This window comes from Berghia stephanieae, chromosome 12 (genome assembly GCF_034508935.2).
Source record: "Berghia stephanieae isolate SIO BIC M18660-M18661 chromosome 12, UCSD_Bste_1.3, whole genome shotgun sequence".
Taxonomy (NCBI): domain Eukaryota; kingdom Metazoa; phylum Mollusca; class Gastropoda; order Nudibranchia; family Aeolidiidae; genus Berghia; species Berghia stephanieae.
In genome coordinates, this window is record NC_088371.1 from 41,605,592 (window position 1) to 41,628,939 (window position 23,348).

The following is a 23,348-nucleotide window of genomic DNA, read 5'->3' on the forward strand; positions in this document are numbered from 1 at the left end:
CTCCATCTTATTGGCTCATTTAGTACCTCTAGTTTGTCTGTTCTGTTCTGTCACAAAGAAAGCCTACACAATTAGGGAATGAGATTAGCGGAAGAGTAGCGTCCCTTGATTGGACGTCACAGGTGGGGAAGTTATTAGAGAGAGAACGTCATATTGGTTTTGCGCATGCGTCTCTCGTCCTCACTTCCGGTGAAAGCGGCATGAGACACTTCACCGAAAGCGAGGACGAGAGACGCATGCGCAAAACCATGTTGACGTTCTCTCTGTAAGGTGACGTCCAATCAAGGGACGCTACTCTTCCGCTAATCTCATTCCCTATTGGATCTCAATCAGATGATACAAAACTCTACTTTCCCACTGACTCCTGACAAAGTTATTCAAAGGCTGGATTCTTGTTTCATTGTCGTAAAAGGTTGGATGACAATTATCAAGTTAAAATTAATTAATGGTCAAACTGAAACTTTAATACTATTTATAGAAATCAGTGGTTCCGAAAAAATGTACCGACTATCGTTTCCGTGTACTCATATTATCATTATCTACTGCAAAATAGGCACGTCTAGAGAGACCCTCCGAAATCTGGAGTTGAATAATTTGATATTACACTTACAATGCAAACACATATTATAAATTATTGTTAAGGTAATTTCGAATGACAAAACTGCAATTCGCAAAGCCAGTGACAGTGCTTTGGGTTTTTAATTCTACCTTTAGAAAACAAAAATTACAAAATAAAATAGACAAAAAATGCCACAAAGAACCCAACAAAATATACTAGAAAAAATACAAAACAAAACCAAAACAAAAAAACAAAAACAAAAAAAAAAAAAAAAACAAACAAAAAAAAAAAAAACCTCCCAAAACAAAACAACTTAAACAGTCTAAAGAGTTGACATGTAATCCTGCTCAATTTAAAAATGGAAAACATTTTATTATTATTTTTATATTATATCATATCTTATTATTAATTCTATTTAAGCATTTATTTATTATTTATTTATTTTGTCAGAGACGACTTGAATTTGAACAAGGACGAGCAACAATGGACAGTCTCTAGAAATAGACCAATGGAGGCCAGTCAATAGTCAACGACAAAGGATTACAGCCGGAGGACTCTTTATTCTCGGGGGTCATTTCTATCAACGGTACTGGAATCCGTTGCTCATACCTCCTCTATGAACGAGGCTTTTTTGTTATTAAAATTATAATGTCATAAAGCGCCAGTATCCACAAATTTAAATAGTGATCAGAGGTGCTTTACAATGGTTGTTTTTGGTATCACACGAGTTCATTCATTCGACTAAAAAATCACTACAACATTCACACGCATATCGTGTTCGAAGTTCACATTGAATCACGAAAAGCAGAACGAAAAAGTTTGTTTTTTAAATGCCGTTTGAAGACTGGTAAACTTTTACACTGTAGGGTTTTAATGTGGTAAAGAATTCCATATGAATGAAGCCGAAAATGGCGAACCATGCTCAGCAATCTTTGTTCTTGGGATGTTTTTCTCCATTCGCTAAGAACTGGCAGATCGCAGAAATTGAGTTGGAGCTCGAAACGTCAACAAAAGAAAAGACAAGAGGATAGAAAGGAGAACCCGTTGATAAGTTCCCTCGGAGAGGAAGATCAGGTCATTACATTGGGCCTGGCCTGATCAGAGGGAAGAGAAAGGAGGAGAAAGTCCGTGTTTCACGGCCAGACAATTGTATTGTAATGATAAAATAAACGGAGATCAAGGTTTACGAAAACGATACATTAAGTACAGAAATTAAATTACATGTTATAACACACATAGTAACGATACAACTCTACTTACTTATCCATTCATCCTTTCTCCTGACATCCATGAATAAGGCAAGGACCACACAGGACCGCTGGAAAGCGATATTCTGTTCAGCTGGACGAAACTTACAAGAACGGCCTCTGGTTCCCCGCGCTTCGCTTATATAGCATCAGTTTCAAACCCTGATTGGCTAAAAGAGATGTTCAGAATATCTAGCAACCCGAGGGAGGTATGGTCAACTCTGTACTCTTTCGGGTTATGTCCAAGCAACCATCGTCAGGGCGTAACAACACCATCAGGTGGTCTTCGATAGTCACCTCACCATTTTAGATGCTGTTACTGGTTACCCTAGCTCCGTTCATGATGCCAGGGTGTACAGAAACAGCCCTTTGTACGTGGATCTGAATGAAAGTGTTACCCCAAGGTATATCATTGGGTGGGTAACTCGGCGTTTCCCTTGGATACTGGGTGGGGTTACTGACCTCCCGTAGTGGGCAGGGAGGCACTTAATGTATCTTCTATCCCCCTAATATATGTTTTCCAAATTACTTTGTCTTTGTCTTGGAATGAGATTACTTAGTTTTGTACTGACCCTGGCCAGAGTTCCTTGGCTGGGAGGGAAACAGTCGAATGTATAGTTATACAAGTAGTTTTGGGAGATGATATTTTTTCCCTTGGAAATCATCTCTCTGTTATGTATTATTTTTTTTGTTTAAACATATGATTTGTAAACATTTGAGTGTATTTATCTAAGTGGGATCTTGTGCTGATGTCTGGGTGAGACTTTTAGGTGATATCAAACTAAGTACTTTGATAGTGTGCTCTTGGAATCTACACCTCAGCCAATTCCCCTTTGTCTTACCTTTTCTTGGGGACTTTGTAATTCTAGAACTTTTTTATTCTCCTATTATATTCCTTGTTACTGGCGCTGATATGACCTAAACGTGTTGCAAGCGCCGTAAAAACCCTTAAAAACAAAACAAAACAAAACAAAACAAAACAATATCCCTTGGATTCTTGGATTCTGTTGACCAAGTAAATAGAAGCATGAAAAAGTATAATAATTTTCATGCTTCTGAAAGGTCTTGTGTGGAAAGGTGTATTGGTTTTTAAAAAAAGGCAAGTTTAGGAGATTGAGGCACTTTGATGCAACTGGATGTGGTCCTGACCCCCATAATGGGCAGGGAGGCACTTACTGTGTCTTTCTGGATGGGGTCCAGACCTCCCATAATGGGCAGGGAGGCACTTACTGTGTCTTTCTGGATGGGGTCCTGACCTCCCATAATGGGCAGGGAGGTCCTCTGGGTGGGGTTCCAGACCTCCCATAATGGGCAGGGAGGTATTTACTGTCTTCTATCACCTTATATTTTTTCCAATTTGCTTTCTGTTTTTGTCTTGGAATACGATTACTAAGTTTTGCCTTAGCCCTGGCTGTAGTGCTTGCATGGGACGGGAGATATTTTTTCCTTGTAAATCATCTCTGTTATTTTTTAAAATTATTTGTTATTTTGAATGTATAATGTAAGCATTTGAGTGTATTCCTCTTAATGGGGACCTGTGCTGGTGTCTGGGTGAGATTTAAGTGATCTCAAACTAAGTACTTTGATAGTGTGCTCTTGGAATCAACATCTGTTTCCTATTTGAACCAATTCCCCTTTGTCTTACTTTTTCCTCAAGTCCTTTTAATTGTAATTCAAGAATCTTTTTACTATCCCATTTTCTTCTTTTTATTTTTACTGGCGCTGATATGACCTTAAAAACAAAACAAGACACAAAACCCTTTGATGATAGGAATGCCAGTCAAAACCATTATTGCTTGTATTGTTGTCCATAACATCATCTTAAGGAAAGGGGGTGTTGTGGAAGATGATATTGAGACTGATGGTCATCAACTTTACAGTCGAGTTCGACAGCCTATGCTCACAAAAAGATGGAGGATGTTTGTCGTGTGCTGACAAAGCTGTCAAGCCTTCATTGTATTGTTTTTCTCCCATTTTCACATTTGTTTCACCAACTGTCATTTTCCTAGTATCTATTAAATATTTGGTACAATAATACAAATGGAGCTAGCGGGTGGTTGGATGGGAGCATCACCCTTGAATCATATACCTATGATGTTCGCATGGGTGTACGATCCGATAGTGATGTTTCTTCTTCTCTTTACTAGCCTATCCTGCTTCTTTCGTTTGTGATTGTATTTTTGACAGGGGATATTTTTGTTCTGTAAATCTTCTGCCTGTTTGTTCTTGGTTATTTATAATTTAGCTTATGATATCTTTAGGTTATGATTTTGATTTACATTTGTACTATTTTTGTTAGATTGCTTGTTTTTTTTTTTGTTTCAGCGGTCTCTCATATAACCTCAATTGTGTTGGAAGAGACCTAAAGCAACAAACAAAAAAAAAAAACAAATGGAGCTAGTTTTTTAAAGAAGTTTTGTCTGCCGCTGTTTCATGTACCCTATTTTAGACCTTTGAATATCATAACATATCTTGCTATTTATAAACACCATGTTTGTTTGTTTTTGTTGTATTTTTTTTTACTTGCCTGGTAATTTTTACAATAAACCCAATTCGCAACATTGGCTTGCTCGCTGCAGTCGAGTGTGTTCAATTACTGGTTCCAATCTCATTGGTAGTCTAAAGCCGACTGGATACATACCTTGTTCAGCTAAACACTTCTGGTTTCAGAGTGAGGGCATCTTGTTTTCTAGCTTGAATATCTGCTGGTCGTCAATAAAGATCATCAATCCTTGCTCTTTTACATCCCCGTATTCAAAAGAATCTGCCTTTTCATCTCCTCCTCCTCCTCCTCCTCCTCCTCCTCCTCCTCCTACTACTACTACTACTACTACTACTACTACCTCTACTACTTACTACTACTACTACTACACTACTACTACTACTACTACTACTACTACTTACTACATACTACATTACTTACTACTACTACTTACCACTTACACTATACCACATACTACTATTACTACTATTACTACTACTACTACTACTACTTACTAACTACTATACATACTACTACACTATACCACATTACCACTATTACACTATTACTACTATTACTACTATTACTTACTATTACTACTACTACTACTACTTACTACTACTACTTACTACTACTTACTACTACTACTACTACTACTACTATTACTACTATTAACTACTACTTACCACTATTACCACTATTACCACTATTACTACTACTACTACTACTACTACTACTACTACTACTACTACTACTACTACTACTACTACTACTACTTACTACTACTTACTACTACTACTTACTACTACTTACTACTACTTACTACTACTACTTACTACTACTTACTACTACTTACTACTACTACTTACTACTATTACTACTATTACTACTATTACTACTATTACTACTACTTACCACTATTACCACTATTACTACTACTACTACTACTACTACTACTATTACTACTACTACTACTATTACTTACTAGTACTACTACAACTACTTACTACTACTACTTACTACTACTACTTACTACTACTACTTACTACTACTACTTACTACTATTACTACTATTACTACTATTACTACTACTACTACTATTACTACAACTACTATTACTACAACTACTTACTACTTACTAGTACTACTACAACTACTTACTACTTACTACTTACTACTACTACTACTACTTACTACTACTACTTACTACTCCTTACTACTACTACTTTACTACTACAGTTACTAAACTACTTAACTATTACTTACTATACCTACTAATATTACTACTATTATCTACAATACTATTACTACAATACTTACTACAACTTCGTACTATAACTAGACTACACTACTTATACTTCACTATACCTACTATAGTACTACTACATACACATACCATATAATACTTCTTACTGGGTGGGTTCCTGCCTCCCATATGGCGGGGGGGGGGGAGGAAAGGCGGCACTTCTGTTCTTCATCCGTTATATATCTGTTTTCCAATTTGCATTCTGTCTTTGTCTTGGAATGAATTACTTGTTTTGGCCAGGTCCTGCTGGGAGGGGAAACAGTCAAATTCATAGTATTGCTTTGGGAGATGATATTTTTTTTCCTTGTAAATCTTCTCTCTGTTACGTATTTTTATATTTGTTATTTTGAATTTATAATCTGATCATTTGATTGTATTCCTTTTAGTGGGACCCGTGCTTGTGTCCAGATGAGATTTATTGGTGATCTCAAACTAAATTCATTGGTGGTATGCTCTTGGAATCTACATCTGATCCCTATTTGTTCCCAGTTCCCCTATGTCTTACTTTTTCTTGGATGCTTTAATTGTAATTCTAGAACTTTTTACTATCCTAATCCCATTTTCTTCCTTTTTGCTGGCGCTGATATAACCTAAATGTGTTGCAAGCGCCGTAAAACCCTTTAAAACAAACAAAAACATAGTATGCGCTTGGCTACGAAGCTCACAACATTGCCATCAGGAAGTAAACGGACCAACACACAAAGCTATGTGTAACCATGAGCTTTTATAGTCTGGTTCATACAGTTTAGTGAGAATTGCTCAGTCAAATGTATTGTCATAGTTTTGGGAGATGATATTGTTTTCCTTGTAAATCATCTCTATGTTCTGTACTGTCACTTTTTTAAAAAATCATATGATTTTTAAACATTTGAGCGTGTTCCTCTTAATGGGATCTTGTGTTAGTGACTGGATGAGACTTTTAGGGTGAAGTTTCTTGCCTCCCATAGTGGGCAGGGAGGCACTTACTGTGTCTCCATACCCCTTAATGTTTTCCAACGTGCTTTCTGTCTTTGTCTTGGAATGAGATTATTTGGTTTTGTCCTGGCCCTGGCCGGATACCTGGCTGGGAGGGAAATGGTCAAATGTTTAGAGTTTTGGGAGATATTTTTTTTCCTCGTAAATCATCTCTCTGTTATGCACTGTGTTGTTTTGTTTACATGTTATATATGATTTGTAAGCATTTGAGTGTATCTCTCTTAGTTATGGGCTGTGCTTGTCTGGATGAGACTTTTAGGTGATCTCAGAGTACTTTGATAGTGTGCTCTTAAAATCCTATTTGAACAAATTCCCCTTCGTCTTACATTTTCTTGAGTGCTTTAATTTTAATTCTAAAACCTTACGATTGTATAAATAGCAGGCATAATCAAATCATTATGGTTTTGAAGTGTGCGGCTATGTGGTCTAGTGGTATGACACTCGCTTTCGGATCGGAAGGTCCTGGGTTTGAGCCTCGCTCGCTCGGCGCATAGTTGAGTCCTTGGAGAAGGCTCTTTACTCACATTCTCTCACCGTACTCGGGTGTAAAATGAGTACCTGGTCGTTAACAGCGTTTTCTCTGTCCGAAAAATTGTAACATCGTCTAGTAACAGGCGTCATGTCCCGTCCTAAATGTTAAATGTTGCTGTTGGCAAGGGACCCCTTGTAAAGCGCTTTGAGCACATTTAGTGGATATTGCAATATAAAAAAGCTCCATTTTTAAAAAACTATTTTTTTTTGTTTTGTTGTTTAAAGTAAATACAAATTTAAGTTTAGGACTTAAAGCAACAACAGCAACAACAAAAAACCCAAAAAACAAACAAAAACAAAACGAAAAAACAAACAAACGCAAATTAAAAAATACAACACTCATACCGTCCACTGGTGCTACTTAGGCCATCCGGGGTAACTTAGGCCACTTACTGAAAACAAGATTGCTTATTTTAAAAGATAAATTGCATGTAGCTTTTATCTTTTAAATAATTCGAACCCAATAGATCTAATAAGCACTTATGAATTAAACTTTTTAAAAAGTAACCATTTTTATTCTAAGTGGCCTAAGTAACCCCTGATGGCCTAAGTAACCCCTGATGGCCTAAGTAACCCTGGATGGCCTAAGTAACCCCGGATGGCCTAAGTAACCCCGGATGGCCTAAGTAACCCCGGATGGCCTAAGTAACCCCGGATGGCCTAAGTAACCCCCGATGGCCTAAGTAACCCCTGATGGCCTAAGTAACCCCTGATGGCCTAAGTAACCCCTGATGGCCTAAGTATTCCCGGTTTACGGTAGACATTTAAATTTGACCAAGGAAAACCAACAACCAGTTGTGTTGACACAGCTCCCTGTCGGAGAAAAAGTTACCACTGTGTACCATTGTCTACTCATAGTATATAAGAAGTCACTGCTGTGTACCAATGCTCCAGGTATGTACCTACTGTGTGTTCATAGACGCCGATCTACTCTCTGCCCGATTGCCGATTGTGGTCTCCACAGACGACAATGAACAAAGCAGGAAGAGAACATAATACCGTGTTGAGGTTGCGGTCACATAATTTAGCCTTAGGCTCATTTAACTGAGACAACAAAAGTTTAAGTAACACACGAGCATAGTTGAAGCAAGACAACCGGTCCTATAGAGATATAATAGATCGTGTGTGTCAGAAGGAGTCAAAAGTCTGCTGTTACGTCACCCCAGCAACGAGCAGCTTGGTTCTAAACAAAGAAATTCAGTACTTTTTATTCTTCATACTGGCTAGAACTTTTTCATATGTCATGTGATAGGAATGTTTAAAAGTCAAAACATATCAGATTTATAATGTTTTTCTCCTCTGGATACACTTTTATGATCGTCGGACAAGTATTTCATAAGGGCGTCCGCCATTGTTCCGATAGTTTAGAACCAGTTACTAAGTTACTACGCGTCATAACGAGGGAAGTGACGCCTATTTAAGCCTATATTGTCAATGCTGTAAGTACCACGTGTTCGAAGACCACAGAAAGATCACGTGCGAGGCAGTTAAGTTGGTGAAAGAAAGAACCAAAGAATAAGACGGTGGAAAATACGTTGGTCAAAATGTTGTCACGTGTCACCCCACAGTGTCAATCAAGTACATATTATTATGTCTGAATGAAGTTGATGAAGAAAATCGGATTTTCAATGATATAACCCTTAAAAATAAAATAGAGCTTTTATAGAGCGCAATATCCACTAAACGTCCTCAAAGAGCTTTACAAGGGGTCCCTGGCCAACAGCAACATGTAACATTTAGTACGGGACATGACGCCTACTAGGCGATATTACAATTTTTCGGACAAAGACAACGCTGTTAACGGCCTGGTACTAATTTTACACCTGAGTACGGTGAGAGAGAAGAATGTGAGGAAAGAGCCTTCTCCAAGGAATCGACTATGCGCCGAGCGAGGCTCGAACCCAGGACCTTCCGATCCGAAAGCGAGTGTCATACCACTAGACCACATAGCCGTCAAAACGTTGTTATGTGTAACCAACCCCAGTGTCAATCAAGTAATATTATGTCCGAATGAATTAGATGAAGACCATCGGGTTTTCAATGAAATAGCCCTACTGAAAGAGTCAGTTGGTTTCTATAACGATGACCTCTGAACACCACAGTGGACAGGGATGTACTTACAGTGTCTTCTATGTGCGGCCTCGGCTATGTGGTCTAGTGCTATGACACGCGCTTTCGGATCGGAAGGTCCGGGGTTCGAACCTCGTGCTCGGCGCATGGTTGAGTCCTTGGAAAAGACTCTTTGCTCACATTCTCTCAACAGGTGTAAAATGAGTACCTGGCCGTTAACAGCGTTGTCTTTGTCCGGAAAATTGTAATATCGCCTGACAGGCGTCATGTCCCGTTCTATATCATGTTAAATGTTGCTGTTGAACAGGGACCCCTTGTAAAGCGCTTTGAGCACATTTAGTGGATATCGCTCTATTATATATAAAAAGCTCATTTTTTTTCTATCCCCCTTTGTTTGTTTTCCGACATTCTTTCTGTCTTCCTCTTGGAATGAGATTACTTGGCTTTGTCCTTCCCCTGGCTGGGAGGGAAACAGTCAAATGTATAGTTAGAGTTTTGGGAGATGATCGGTACGGTCTTTGCTTCGTACCTAGGACTTCATATATCACTGCTTTGTACCCAAAAGGTACCGATTTCGAATTCCCGCTACGTTGTGTGGCCTTGAACAAATCATCAAGCCCTAGTTCAGTTCGCGGCGCTGCACTGCGGCTGACTCCTGGGTTATTCCAGTCTTTCCAAGGAATAGACCTTGGAGACAAATTTCACCCTATGAGATGAATAATGGGAATTTAATTAAATTAATTTATTTTTTAGAAAATCTCTACAATAAAAGCAAAATTCTGATAGCTATATCAAAGATGGGGGGTGGGGGGGGGGTGGTCCCGATAGCTCAGTAGGTAGAGCACTCGCTTCACAAGCATAGGGACCGATATCGATCCCGGGTAAAGTCGAGATGTTTTTTTGACCCCCCCCCCCTGTCAACCTTCAGTGATTGGGTTGCTGTGTCTGATAGATTTGGCGGAAAGTACTCTGCGAAAGACTAGCGGCCTATCCAAAGGATAGCAAACAATTTTTGCTACTGTCCTTTTCACGCCATAGAAACCGGGATAAACTCCGGCTCCATGGGCCTATGGCTCTGAAGGTCTACTGTTTTTTATATATTAAAGATGGATCTTCAAATATTTTGATTATGTGAAAAAAGGCTTTGAAAAAAAAACAAAAACAACAACAACAAATAAAACATCCAAAAAATGCTGGTTGAATCGTAATACACGAGGTGATTTTCCAGTTGTTGGTGACGAAAGGGTTAAAGATAAAGATTGATGCCCTTAATTCACCCCAAAGAGAAAATGTTAAATTATATTTAGGGTTCATTCCAGGGGACGACTGTAAAAATCTCTACAATAAAAGCAAAATTCTGATAGCTATATCAAAGATGGGGGGTGGGGGGGGGGTGGTCCCGATAGCTCAGTAGGTAGAGCACTCGCTTCACAAGCATAGGGACCGCTATCGATCCCGGGTAAAGTCGAGATGTTTTTTTGACCCCCCCCCCCTGTCAACCTTCAGTGATTGGGTTGCTGTGTCTGATAAATTTGGCGGAAAGTACTCTGCGAAAGACTAGCGGCCTATCCAAAGGATAGCAAACAATTTTTGCTACTGTCCTTTTCACGCCATAGAAACCGGGATAAACTCCGGCTCCATGGGCCTATGGCTCTGAAGGTCTACTGTTTTTATATATTAAAGATGGATCTTCAAATATTTTGATTATGTGAAAAAAGGCTTTGAAAAAAAAAAAAAACAACAACAAATAAAACATCCAAAAAATGCTGGTTGAATCGTAATACACGAGGTGATTTTCCAGTTGTTGGTGACGAAAGGGTTAAAGATAAAGATTGATGCCCTTAATTCACCCCAAAGAGAAAATGTTAAATTATATTTAGGGTTCATTCCAGGGGACGACTGTAAACCCCCCCCCCCCCCAAAAAAAAAAAAAAAAAAAAAAAAAAAAAAAAAAAAAAAAAAAAAAAAAAAAAAAAAAAACAACAACAAAAAACAAAACAAAAAAAACCCTAATAAAAACAAAAACAAAACAACTCGTGTGTCAACTGCAGTGCAGTGCCGCAAAATGGCCCTAGAGAGAGTTGACTTGCTCGGCAAGTGGTCGAACTCCATACCTTTCAAGCGCTTGACCATAATATTATTATTATCGCTGAGCCACGCTGCCCCTTGAAAACTTATTTATTGTCGAAGTCCATGTGTAGGCCTACCTATTTAGAATTGTATACAATTTGGAAGTCAGATCGATAATACATTTATCGATATATGAAATAAATGATATCAAGCCAGAACGTAAGAAGAAGGCATTGATGTTTCATTGACAAGTTGTACCACAGATCCTCCATGTTGGTTGGACTCAAAGTTAGGAGTCGAGTCGATCGATATATCGATATAAAATATTGTGAAGTAATTGATTTCAAGTCAAAACGTAAGAAAGCGTTGTTTCATTGAAAGAAGGCGATGACATCACAGGCTCCAGCCAATCAAAATGAGGCAAGCTAATGGTAGAGATCCAATCAAAATTCAGAAGGCGGAGCTATCTGACGAAGGGAGCTCACGTTGATATTTCACATGACCAAATTTAAAATTTGATTCTAGTTTTGAATTCGAAGTGGACACACGTCCTGAGTCTTGGCCGTGAAATCATAAAATCTCCTTTGGACTTCCATCTCCTTCACGGGCTTAGCTCAGCTCCAACTCTTGCTTGTGACACGGTTTCCTCTTTCACGGCTGTGCCTTCCTCCAGTGACTGATACGGTAACTCCATTTTAATAATCAATTCAACTTCTTTATCCAAATATCAGATCATCAGAGTAATGGCAACTTATTTTCGAGTCAGGGCTATCCTAACTTCTATTATGAAAGGTACCGATCAGAATTTTATACCTATGTGAGGCTATGTCGTCTTGTGGTATGACACTCGCTTTCGGATCTGAAGGTCCTGGGTTCGAGCCTCGCGCTCGGCGCATAGTTGAGTTCTTGGAAAAGGCTCTTTACTCAGATTCTCTCACTCTCACCGTACTCAGGTGTAAAATGAGTACCTGGACATTAACAGCGTTGTCTTAGTCCGATAAATTGTAATATATCGCCTAAATGGCGTCATGTCCCGTTCTACATGTTAAATGTTGCTGTTGACCAGGGACCCCTTGTAAAGCGCTTTGAGCACATTTAGTGGATATTGCACTATACTATATAAAGCTTTAAAAAAAGATCACTTTTAGACCTGCCTATTTACTACGAAAAATTCTTAGAATTACAAAATTTTGGCTTCAACTAGAATTTCAGAATGTCATGGCCATTTCATGTAAGTCATAAAAACTCATTGAAGATGTAAGTTGATGTCAGAGTCCATAATTTTAGGCTTTTGGTTTTGGTGTGTCATTAATCATGCACTGTGAAGGTTTAATTGTTTTTGTTTTTGTTTTTCGGGAAGTGATTATTTCTCCGAATGCTCGGGAAAATAAACTGGCTCCAGTTAGAGAACTGTAAATTGTAAAGACGTTTCTGATTCAATAAATCTTGTTGAAAAGGGAAGTTTGGCTGCTTAACTTAACTCGCTCAACCCTAAACCGACTATATCCGTTGTTTACCTGGGTTACTTTTACCCCATGCCTATTTATTACCTTTTTTTCTGAGACAAATTATAGGCGTAGTATCAAAGCTAATGTTTTTAGTTTTTACATGTTAATTATAGTTGAATAAAACTATTTATGTACATGCTCATTTTTAATATATTTTTTTCCAATTTTGAAAGGCGACAAAAATCTCTAGGATTGAGTGAGATAATAATTGTATTTAGTACTTAGGAGCTTTTGCGATCATTGTAAGGGCAAACAATTGGTTAGTAATGCTATTTTTTTGGTGACATTTTTCATTGTTTTTTTTTTGGAAACTACGAATTTTTGAAATTTGTCCAGTAGGCAACTCTGCGGATCGGAAGGTCCTGGGTTCGAGTCCCGAGCGGCGATAGTTGAGTCATTGGAAAAGGCACATTCAGGTGTAAAATAAGTATCTGGCCGTGAACAATATTGTCTGTCCCAAACATTAGAAAGAAAATAATTGTAATATCGCCTAAAAAGCGTCATGTCTCGTGTCTCGTTCGACATGTTAAGTGTTGTTGGCAAGGGACCCGTTGTAAAGCGCTTTGAGCACGTTTAGTGGATGTTCAAGTTGTTTTTTTTTTTTCTTCTAATTTTTGATCTATAAGTTAAGTTAACTATATTTATTACAATATTTATCTCCTAAAATACGGCCACGTGGTCTTGTGGTATGACACTCGCTTTCGGATCGGGAGATCTTGGGTTCAATTCTCACTCGGCGTATAGTTGAGTCCTTGGCAAAAACTCTTTACTCCCATTCTCTCCACTCTCCACGAACACTGATGTAATATGAATACCTAGCCATTAACAGCGTTGTCTCTGTCGGGGAAAAAATGTATTATCGCCTAACAGGCGTCATGTCTCGTTCTTTTTGTTTCGTGTTGCTGTTGTAAAGCGCTTTGAGTTCAACTAAAAACTACAGATCTTTAAATGTTCAAGTCATTATCATATACCAGAAAAGAATAAAAATAAAAATAGATGATTTTGTTAAAATAGAGTAGACAAGAATGTGTCTGTGTTAGTTTTATAATGCAATCAATGTACAGGAGGAGAAGCGATTATCACCATGCTTCTGACACCAGAACTTTTTCCTTGTAAACTCGCTATCTCTCTCTGTTATATAGATAGTATGCAGATGATGTCACTCAGGCCTTTGTTATTGTTTTTTCCATCCGCGTTTGTGAGTTGTTCTCACTAAACTGCATTAACCAGACTATAGATAGAATGCGCTTGGCCAAGGAGTTCACAACATTGCCATCCGGAAGTATAACGGACCAACACACAAAACTATGTGTAACCATGAACTTTTATAGTCTGGTTAATACAGTTTAGTGAGAACAACTCACAAACGCGGATGGCAAAAAACAATAACAAAGGCCTGAGTGACGTCATCTGCATACTATCTATAAAAGTTCATGGTGACACAGAGTTTGTGTGTTGGTCCGTTATACTTCCGGATGGCAATGTTGTGAACTCCTTAGCCAAGCGCATTCTATCTATATGGTTAGTTATGTTTCCCGTGTCTATGTATTTTTCTCAGTTGGATCTTGTGCTGGTGTCTGGATGAGACTTCTAGGTGATCTCACACTAAATACACTGATAGTGTGCTCTTAGAATCTACACTTGTTTCCCTATCTGTAACCATTTTCCCTTGGTCTTACATTTTCTTGGTTGCTTTAATTTTAATTCTAAATATTTTGTATTCCAACACACACACACTCCCCTCTATCCCCATGTCTTTGTTCCCGTGTGAGTGTTCAGTAAGGCAGGATCCAAACCGTAAGACTGTTTTCCTATAGATAGAATGCGCTTGGCTAAGAAGCTCATAACATTGCCATCGGGAAGTATATCGGACCAACACACTCAACGATGTGTAACCTTGAACGTTTATAGATAGAATGCGCTTGGCCAAGGAGTTCACAACATTGCCATCCGGAAGTATAACGGACCAACACACAAACTCTGTGTAACCATGAACTTTTGTAGTCTGGTTAATACAGTTTAGTGAGAACAACTCACAAACGCGGATGGCAAAAACAATAACAAAGGCCTGAGTGACGTCATCTGCATACTATCTATAGTCTGGTTCATACAATTTACTGAGAATTACTCATAGACGTGGGTGGCAGAACAATAACAAAGGCCGGAGTTACGTCATCTTCGTTCTATCTTTTCTTTATCCCAGCCCCCCCCCCCCCCCCCCCCCCCCCAATTTCTTCAATGGCCACTAATCGCTGATCGCCATGGCCAAGGGCTTTAGACCTTTGTTTAACTAAGTAATCCGCGATAATAGATGATGCAATGCAAGTCGCTAGGGTAGGTGTGTTCCATTGGTTTGTTTTTGGGTGGACCACAGCCCCAGTCTCTCTCGTCTGTGGCTTGGGTAGACAGCTTCCTCCCCCCCCCCCCCCCCCCCATCCCCGGGGCGCTGATTATATCCCCAGTAATTTTAGCTCTTTGTTGCCTCATTGCGCACTTCATGGCATAACACATTATGACACACCATTGAAAGTTGTTGGTGGTCAGTGGTAGCGTGTCCCCAGGTGGTCAGTGTCAACACGTGTGCTTGGGAAAGTTGGGTTCTACCGCCTAAATGAACAATCGTGAACCACAAAAAACGTGAGCTTTTATATAGCGCAATATCCACTAAACGTGCTCATAGCGCTTTACAAGCAACACGTAACATTTAGAACGGGACATGACGCCTGTTAGGCGATATTACAACTTTTTTGAGGGACAAAGACAACGCTGTTAACGGTCAGGTACTCGTTTTACACCTGAGTCTTCAGGAATGTATTAAAACAACTGGAAAATGAGGAGAGATGAATGAAGAAAATAACAATAAACACTAATGATAATGAACGTATCGATAAATTGCCAAACATCTGATCCCTTAGATGATGCATTTCATTGCAGCCACACAGACACACACACACACACAAAGGGTGTGTGTGTGGGGGGGGGGGGGGGAGCTTCATGCGTTAGATTGGATTCATGCATCGTTAATTGAACCCCCCCCCCCCCCCCCCAGAAGTACACCCAGACTAGTGATGGTTGTTTTGATGCATTGTCTTCATCTAAAAAAAAAAAGAAAAGGAAGAAAATCCGACAATCCGCCAGCCGGATATAGATAATATGCGCTTGTCCGGAAGTATAACGGACCAACACACAAAACTATGGGTAACCATGAACGTTTATAGTCGGGTTAATACAGTTTAGTGAGAAGTACTCATAAACGTGGAAGGCAAAACAGAATAACAAAGACCTGATTGTCGTCATCTTCGTTCTATCTATATTATAACGTACCAACACTGTCACTTTACTGTAGAACGAGCTTAAGTCTCAATGGGATATTAGCTTTAGGCAACCATGAGTTGTTATTTTTCAAACCTGTTGCTCTGCTATCTTGTGTTAACGCCTCTCAGTCGTCATGTGAATACTACTCACCATGGTTATATAGATAGCGTGCGCTTGGCTAAGAATCTCACAACATTGTCACCCGGAAGTATAACGGACCAACACACAAAACTGCTAATACAGTTAAGTGAGAAATACTCATAGAACGCGGATGGCAAAAAACAATAACAAAGACCCGAGTGACGTCATCTCCGTTCTATCTATATAAACCCATGGCAGGCCGCAATACATCACTTGTTATCCTTTGCACAATATAGGGTTGATTGTGTGAAAAACGTTTGGGGCCGGAAAATAGCAAGGCATAGCGCAGGTTACTAACTGTACTGTGTAAGTCCGTGAACGGGTGACCAAAGAAGGCAAATTTATGTAATAGCAGTCTGATAAAAAAAAAAAGGTCAATAAAATCATAGTACAGAGAAGGCGAGTCATGTTCATGGTTACACAGAGTTTGTGTGTTGGTCCGTTATACTTCCGGATGGCAATGTTGTGAACTCCTTGGCCAAGCGCATACAATCTTAATGTGAGCCAAATTTTAAGTTGGCGTCTTTGCTCAGTTGGTAGAGCACTCCTCGTTTCATACGCAAAGACAACGGGATCGATCCTGGGTTAAGTCGAGGTGTTTTTTACTGACTGCATGGCCAACCGAAATAATATGATGGAACTAGTTTTTGCTTTAAAAGGGGCTCTGAGACCAACACGTGACTCCCCGCCCACTTTGAGGAGCAGCGTGGCTCAGCGATACGGTCTTTGAAACAAGTCACCTAGCCCTAGATCACTTTGCGGCGCTGCATTGCGGCTGACGCCTGGGTTATTCCAGTCTTCCCTTGGAATAGACCCTAAAGACAAATTTCCTCTTGGGGACGAATAAAGGGAATTTTATTTATTTTATATATTTATACAGGGTTGCCAATGTTCAATAATAATGATAATAATAATACTTTATTGCATCCCAAAAAGGACATTTTTTGTACAGACGTGTTATAATTTACACAATAAGATAAAAATACAATGGAAATAGGATGTATATATAAAAAAGGGGCAGCTTTATAATATGAATAATTTCAACACTGTAAAATAGTTAAAACTGTCACTATAAATTGAAAATTGAAAAGATTGCAAAACAAATAAATTAATAAATTAATATTTATATTTTTAAAAAGTAAAAATGAGAAATAATTATATAAAATGATTATTGCTTGTTGTTATAAAGCCTAATACTGGACGGCAGAAAAGATTTTCGGTGTCTCTCTGTTTTCGTTGAAATAGAGAAAGGGCGACCACTTCTTTCTGACATAATAATTGATGGTCTTAGTGGATGATACTGGTCATTTAATATTTTAGTTATTTTATTTATACAAAATTTCTCGTATATTTACGGAATTCAGTATGTTATAAACCATCAGTATATTTTCGAATCATCTGCTAAGCGGGGGAAAAGTAACTATAGACTCTATAATGTCTTTTTACTGGAGTTCGGCACTCAGAGAGGGATCCGTCCGTCAATGTGTTTGCTTACAAGTTTCCTAACTTTTTGCATACATGCCGCATCTTACGAATTTTTCGTAATTTTACGAATTTTAGACAAATTTCATGGCCGAATACGAAATTGTATGGAAAATTACGAATTTTTAATTCTTAGTGATACTTAAATGATAATAAAAATAATAATAATAATAATAATAATAATAATAATAATAATAATAATAATAATAATAATAATAATAATAATAATTATGAGAAGAAGAAGAACAACAACAACTACTACTACTACTACTACTACTACTACTACTACTACTACTACTACTACTGCACCACAACTACTACTACTACTACTACTACTACTACTACTACTACTACTACTACTACTACTACTACTACTACTACTATAATAATGATGATAATGATAATAATAATATTGTGGTTGTTCATACACAATTTCAGAAATTACGAATTTCCTTGTCAAATTACTAAAAATTGACATTAAAATTATTATATTTGAAGTTTTCAATTTGGCAGGTCTGTTTTTGCCTCCTAGATTGGCAGCCCTGTTTATGTTCTTGGTTGTTGAGCTCCTTTTTTGTTCTATTTTCTTTTTAAACTGTTCACACCTTATTGTAAAGCGCTTTGAGCACGTTTAGTGGATATTGCGCTATATAAAAGCTCATTAAAAAAAATTTTTTTTAGAGAGTTAAGTGTTTTATTTTGATTTATGAAGATATCTAACGGCATACTGACTGTTTTATTCCCCCCCCCCCCCCTCCAGACACACAGATGGATAGTACTGACAACAACAATGAGCCGACAACTCGTCCAAGCGAAGGAGTGGATTCGACAAGCCAGGAGGGTCACGTGACTGCACCACAGAGTAACGTCACGGCCGAATCTTCCCAAAATTCCCCAGACAGAGCCCGCACCTCTTACAACCGGGTCCATCCCAATGATTGTCTCCCTGTTAATGCCGCGTATAGAGATCTGATCCACGCCGCAGCAAACAACCCATGTTGCGCTATTAGCCTCGGTCCTATCTACACTACAATGCGTTTTGGGGTGCCGTTCAATTTGTGGTCCAATCAAGAGGTGAAAGACTTTTTGTCTTTAGGATTCATTCCTTCACATGAAACCCAGCCAGATCAATCTAACACGCTGAGTAGTCAGAACTCTAAACGAAGATTTGCCGATCGAGCTCTTTTCCAAAGAGCGATTATTTTACTGAATTCAATAATTATTCCCGATCTTGCGGGAAACCCCGAGACTATCATCTTGACCGTGCCTTCAGGCCCGGGCCCGTCTTACTATCGAATGTCGTTTGAATTTTGTCATACATACCAACGGACGGTGACCTACAGTGTTCCTGTGGAGAATACAAACAACAGAGATCAACTTCCTTCCGACAACGGTAATCCTTCCAGGCAGTCTGCCACCGCACAACCAGTGCAAAATTCTGCGGTTCAAAGTCCAAACACTCGCAGCATGAATCATAATTCGGACAACAACCAGCAATCTGTGGGCACTCATGACCCAACGGGCAACGGTTTTGGGTCACATGGCACGTCTCCAGATAGTCCGCTCTCTGACCGACAGTCTACGGCGAATCTTCGACACCTCAATGCGGACACAGACCCCGATTCCTTAGCTGTAGCTTTTGAAAATTTGACAGCTAATAGCTTGATTACGTCTGATGAAGGACAACGCGATTTGAGTCAGCGCTATGAAAACCAAAATGATCAAAACGATATACGGCATTCAAATAATGAGCCAACAGTTGAAAACACAAATAATACGGATAATAATAATATCAGCACAACGAACAACTCGTACGATTCCTCCCAGTTCCCTGTGGCTGATACTGAATCCACGGAGGAGGACGTAGCTCAGTGTCCTTTAAACGGTGAGTGCAGCCAAATCCGTGGGGGTGGGAGTGATTCAGGCGCTATAGAAGTAATTGCAGACTCTTTGGAATGCTTCTTACGATCGCTGGGTCTGGGCGGTTCAGTCGATCAAGCTTTGTATGACTTTATGTACGCCCGTGTTCAACGTCTCCAGAACGCCGACACACAGAGGTCTTTGTCTTCATCCACAACGGAAAACACAAGCTCTATTTCTCCGACTCAAGGCGCTGAAAGTGAAGGTCAGTCGCCCAATGTTGATGAATCTCATCAAGACGAGGGGCCTAGTTCGGATAATCCACTACCCACCGTTCCTTTGCAGGTCGGAGATAGTGAAAGCGCTGCTGACAATACGTCTAGAATTTCTCCAAGGCAAAGTGAAAGTGAAAGAACTTCTTATCATTCCCGTGAGTTTATAATATCATTACAAATTAAGATTATCTTCCATTTGATCTTCTTCCCATCCCAAGTACCCGTGATTATCATTTTTGAAATGCCATCTTCAAATTATCCCTGTTCCCGTCATACCCCCCCCCCCTCTCTCTCTCTCCTCCTCTCTCTTCTCTCTCTCTCTCTCTCCTCTCTCTCTCTCTCTTTCTCTCTCTCTCTCTCTCTCTCTCTCCCCCCCCCCCTCTCTCTCTCCGAGATCAGCCCACCATAGGACCATTTTGGGGCTGTCGGTCACATTTCAAAATAAGTTTTCGGCTTTTTTAAATTGTTGGAAAAAATGGATTTTAGACTTTTATGGCCTCTTCTACTTGCACTCCTGCGCTATATAAATGATCTAGTTTTTAAAAACATATTATATCTGCTTTGAGCACATTTAGTGATATTGTGCTACTCGTATATTAAAAAAAAACCTCAATTTTGTTTTGTTTTTAGGCGTCATTTTCTCCTGTTTCCTCTTGGTGTCTATCCATCCCATCTCTACTTACTTATCCGAACCAGCGATTACCTGAGCTCTAGCCCTTCGGTTTTGTGCCATGACGTAGAAGTTAGACGTCTTTTGTAGTTGTTCCAGGTGACTATAAAGTGTGTTACTGATGCTTGGATTTGGTGGGAGGAATGTGCATCTCAGGTCTTCAAGAGGTTGACCATTTAAGCAAAATTACAAAAGACACATCCCCTCATTCCATCTCTACAGCACAATCAAACCCGTTTCCTTTTCTCAATACAGGTCTAAATCCAGGCCCAATTGCGGATTTACTGTCCCGAGCTGGAAACATCAGCGGCTACATCTTTATACAAATAGGGACAGGCGGAGTGGTTCATTTTTGGAAGCAAAGACATCCCCATCCACAGATCAGAACCCTGGAAATATTGGCGGTCACCAAGTTTGACCCCACTCCTTGGGAACCCTGGACAATGCCGGCCTTCTCTCAGGATGGAGCTCCGAGGCTTGATTTTATCTGGGTGAACAAAACGAGGGTTGTGTTTAATTTGACGCTAGAAATAGACACATCACGATTGGTCTGCCAAGTCAGGGACAACCCATCTCCAAAGACTCACTCGTTCCACGAGTTTGAATGTGCCACTCCTGTAAGTTAATACTACTACTACTACTACTACTACTACTACTACTACTACTACTACTACTACTACTACTACTACTACTACCACCACCACCACCACCTCTACTACTACTACTACTACTACTACTACTACTACTACTACTACTACTACTACTAACCGTTCGGTTATCAGACCTGCAAATATATGCACGTCGCACTTTATATATTTAAGCCGCTGTAATTCTTGATTGAAATGTCCATTAAGGGGGGCGAAGTGACCGAGAAGGTCCCGGATTCGAGCCATGTTTCAGGAACTTTCGTTTTTTTTCCTTGGGCAAGATTATTAACCCCCAATTTGCTCACTTGGACAACATGAGTGATTCCTGTTGACATCAGACATCTTGTTTGATAGATTATCTATATTCCTTCGTGGAATGCCTAGGCGACGATATCTTATGATGTCCTGGTGAAAGGGCAAAATTATTTTTTTTTTAAAGTAAAAAGAATCCATTTAACGCGCTTAAAGTTAAAGCGCTTTACAAGAGTCAAACCAAAACTAGAGATGCCTTAATGAGCCAATAAATTGGGAGAGAAAGATAAGATGAGTAAATGTGACTCATAAATAAGGGAACAGTTCCCTTATCAATGCTGATGGTTTTCCTCTGATCCGCGGAAATCGGCGATTTTTGAGTCAGAGGAGGAATTAACTCTTTTTAAAAAGTTACATTTCCCTCAATCAAATGTACTGGCAGTGAGAGATTTGATGTGTGGTGGAACAAACAGGTGAAGTTTCCCACTCTCTAGAAGTTGGCTAGAGTATCAATGATAGATTTTCATCTAAATGGCTCTCAACATGTGTTATGTGTGTGTATGTGTGTGTGTGTGGGGGGGGGGGGGGGTGAATACTGTAAAAATAAAGGGTTCTTAAAGGCAATCATTCGAAATTTTCCTCCCATTTTAATTTTCGGCACTATCAGCACTGCCTTATATACATTTACTCATTTTATCTTTCTCTCCAATTTACAAGGGTCCCTGGACAACAGCAACATTTAACACGTAGCACGAGACATGACGCCTGCTAGGCGATAATACCATTTCCCCCCGATAGAAATAACGCTGTTACCACCAGATACCCATTTTACACTTTAGTACGGTGAGAAAATGTTAGTAAAGAGCCTTTTCCAAGGACTCAACTATTCTCTGCTCAGAGCGGACTTTCTTATCCTAGACAACATGTATATTTTTTTCTCTTTCTCACCAAACAGTGCGTCCGGAAAGCGGTCAGCCACAGGGTCATTGCAGAAAGGATTGACCACATCTTCGTCTTGCTGGTGAGTAAAATCTACTTTGTCATAAAAATATTAGTCATGAATTGAAGACATATTGGTAGGGCATAAAAATCATGTGGGGGGTCTTATTTTATGTTTGTTTAGTCATGAATTGAAGACACATTGGAAGGGCATAAAAATCATTTGGGGGGGGGGGGGGGGGGTCTTATTTTATGTTTTTTAGTCATGAATTGAAGACGTATTGGTAGGGCATAAAAATCATGTGGGGGGGGGGGGGGGGTCTTATTTTATGTTTGTTTAGTCATGGATTGAAGACATATTGGTAGGGCATAAAAATCATTTGGAGGGTCTTATTTTATGTTTGTTTAGTCATAAATTGAAGACATATTGGTGGGGCATAAAAATCATGTGGGGGGGGGGGGGGGGTCTTATTTTATGTTTTTTTTAAGTCATGAATTAAAGACAGTTTGGAGGGGCATAAAAAAATTTGGCTTATTTTATATTTTAATCATGCACTCTGAAGACACGATGGAAGGACATAAGAAATAACATTTTGTCGTTTTATTTCATGTTATAGTCATGCATTGAAAACAGATTGGAAGGGCATAAAATATAACCTTTTTTCCCGTCTAATTTTACATTTTAGTCGTGCATTGAGGACATTGACACTGAAAGAAAAAAAGAAAATAATCATTTTTCACAGCTTATTTCATCTTTTATCCATTCATTTAGGACAGACTGGAAGAACATAACAAAGTTATCATTTTTTCACATCTTATTTAATCTTTTATTAATTCACGTAGGACAGACTGGAAGAACATAACAAAGTTATCATTTTTTCCCCCACCTTATATATTTCATCTTTGTTAGTCTTGCATTGAGGATAGGCTGGAAGAACCCTCCTCCTCCTCCCCTCCCCCCACCTTATTTCATTTTTTATTCTTTCATTTCCATCTTTTCAGTCATGCACTGAGGCCAG

General features: G+C 39.2%; 1 protein-coding gene across 1 annotated transcript; it reads left to right on the forward strand.

The window, feature by feature from the left end:
* The first annotated feature begins 11,701 nt into the window (after window positions 1–11,701).
* LOC144957668 (uncharacterized) lies at window positions 11,702–22,456 on the forward strand. Its single transcript, XM_078889013.1, has 4 exons — window positions 11,702–11,924; window positions 18,447–19,976; window positions 20,747–21,108; window positions 22,346–22,456. Exons 2-4 carry the CDS (start codon window positions 18,455–18,457, stop codon window positions 22,454–22,456), a joined length of 1,995 nt encoding a protein of 664 aa, XP_078745139.1. The 5' UTR covers window positions 11,702–11,924; window positions 18,447–18,454.
* Window positions 22,457–23,348: the final 892 nt, after the last annotated feature.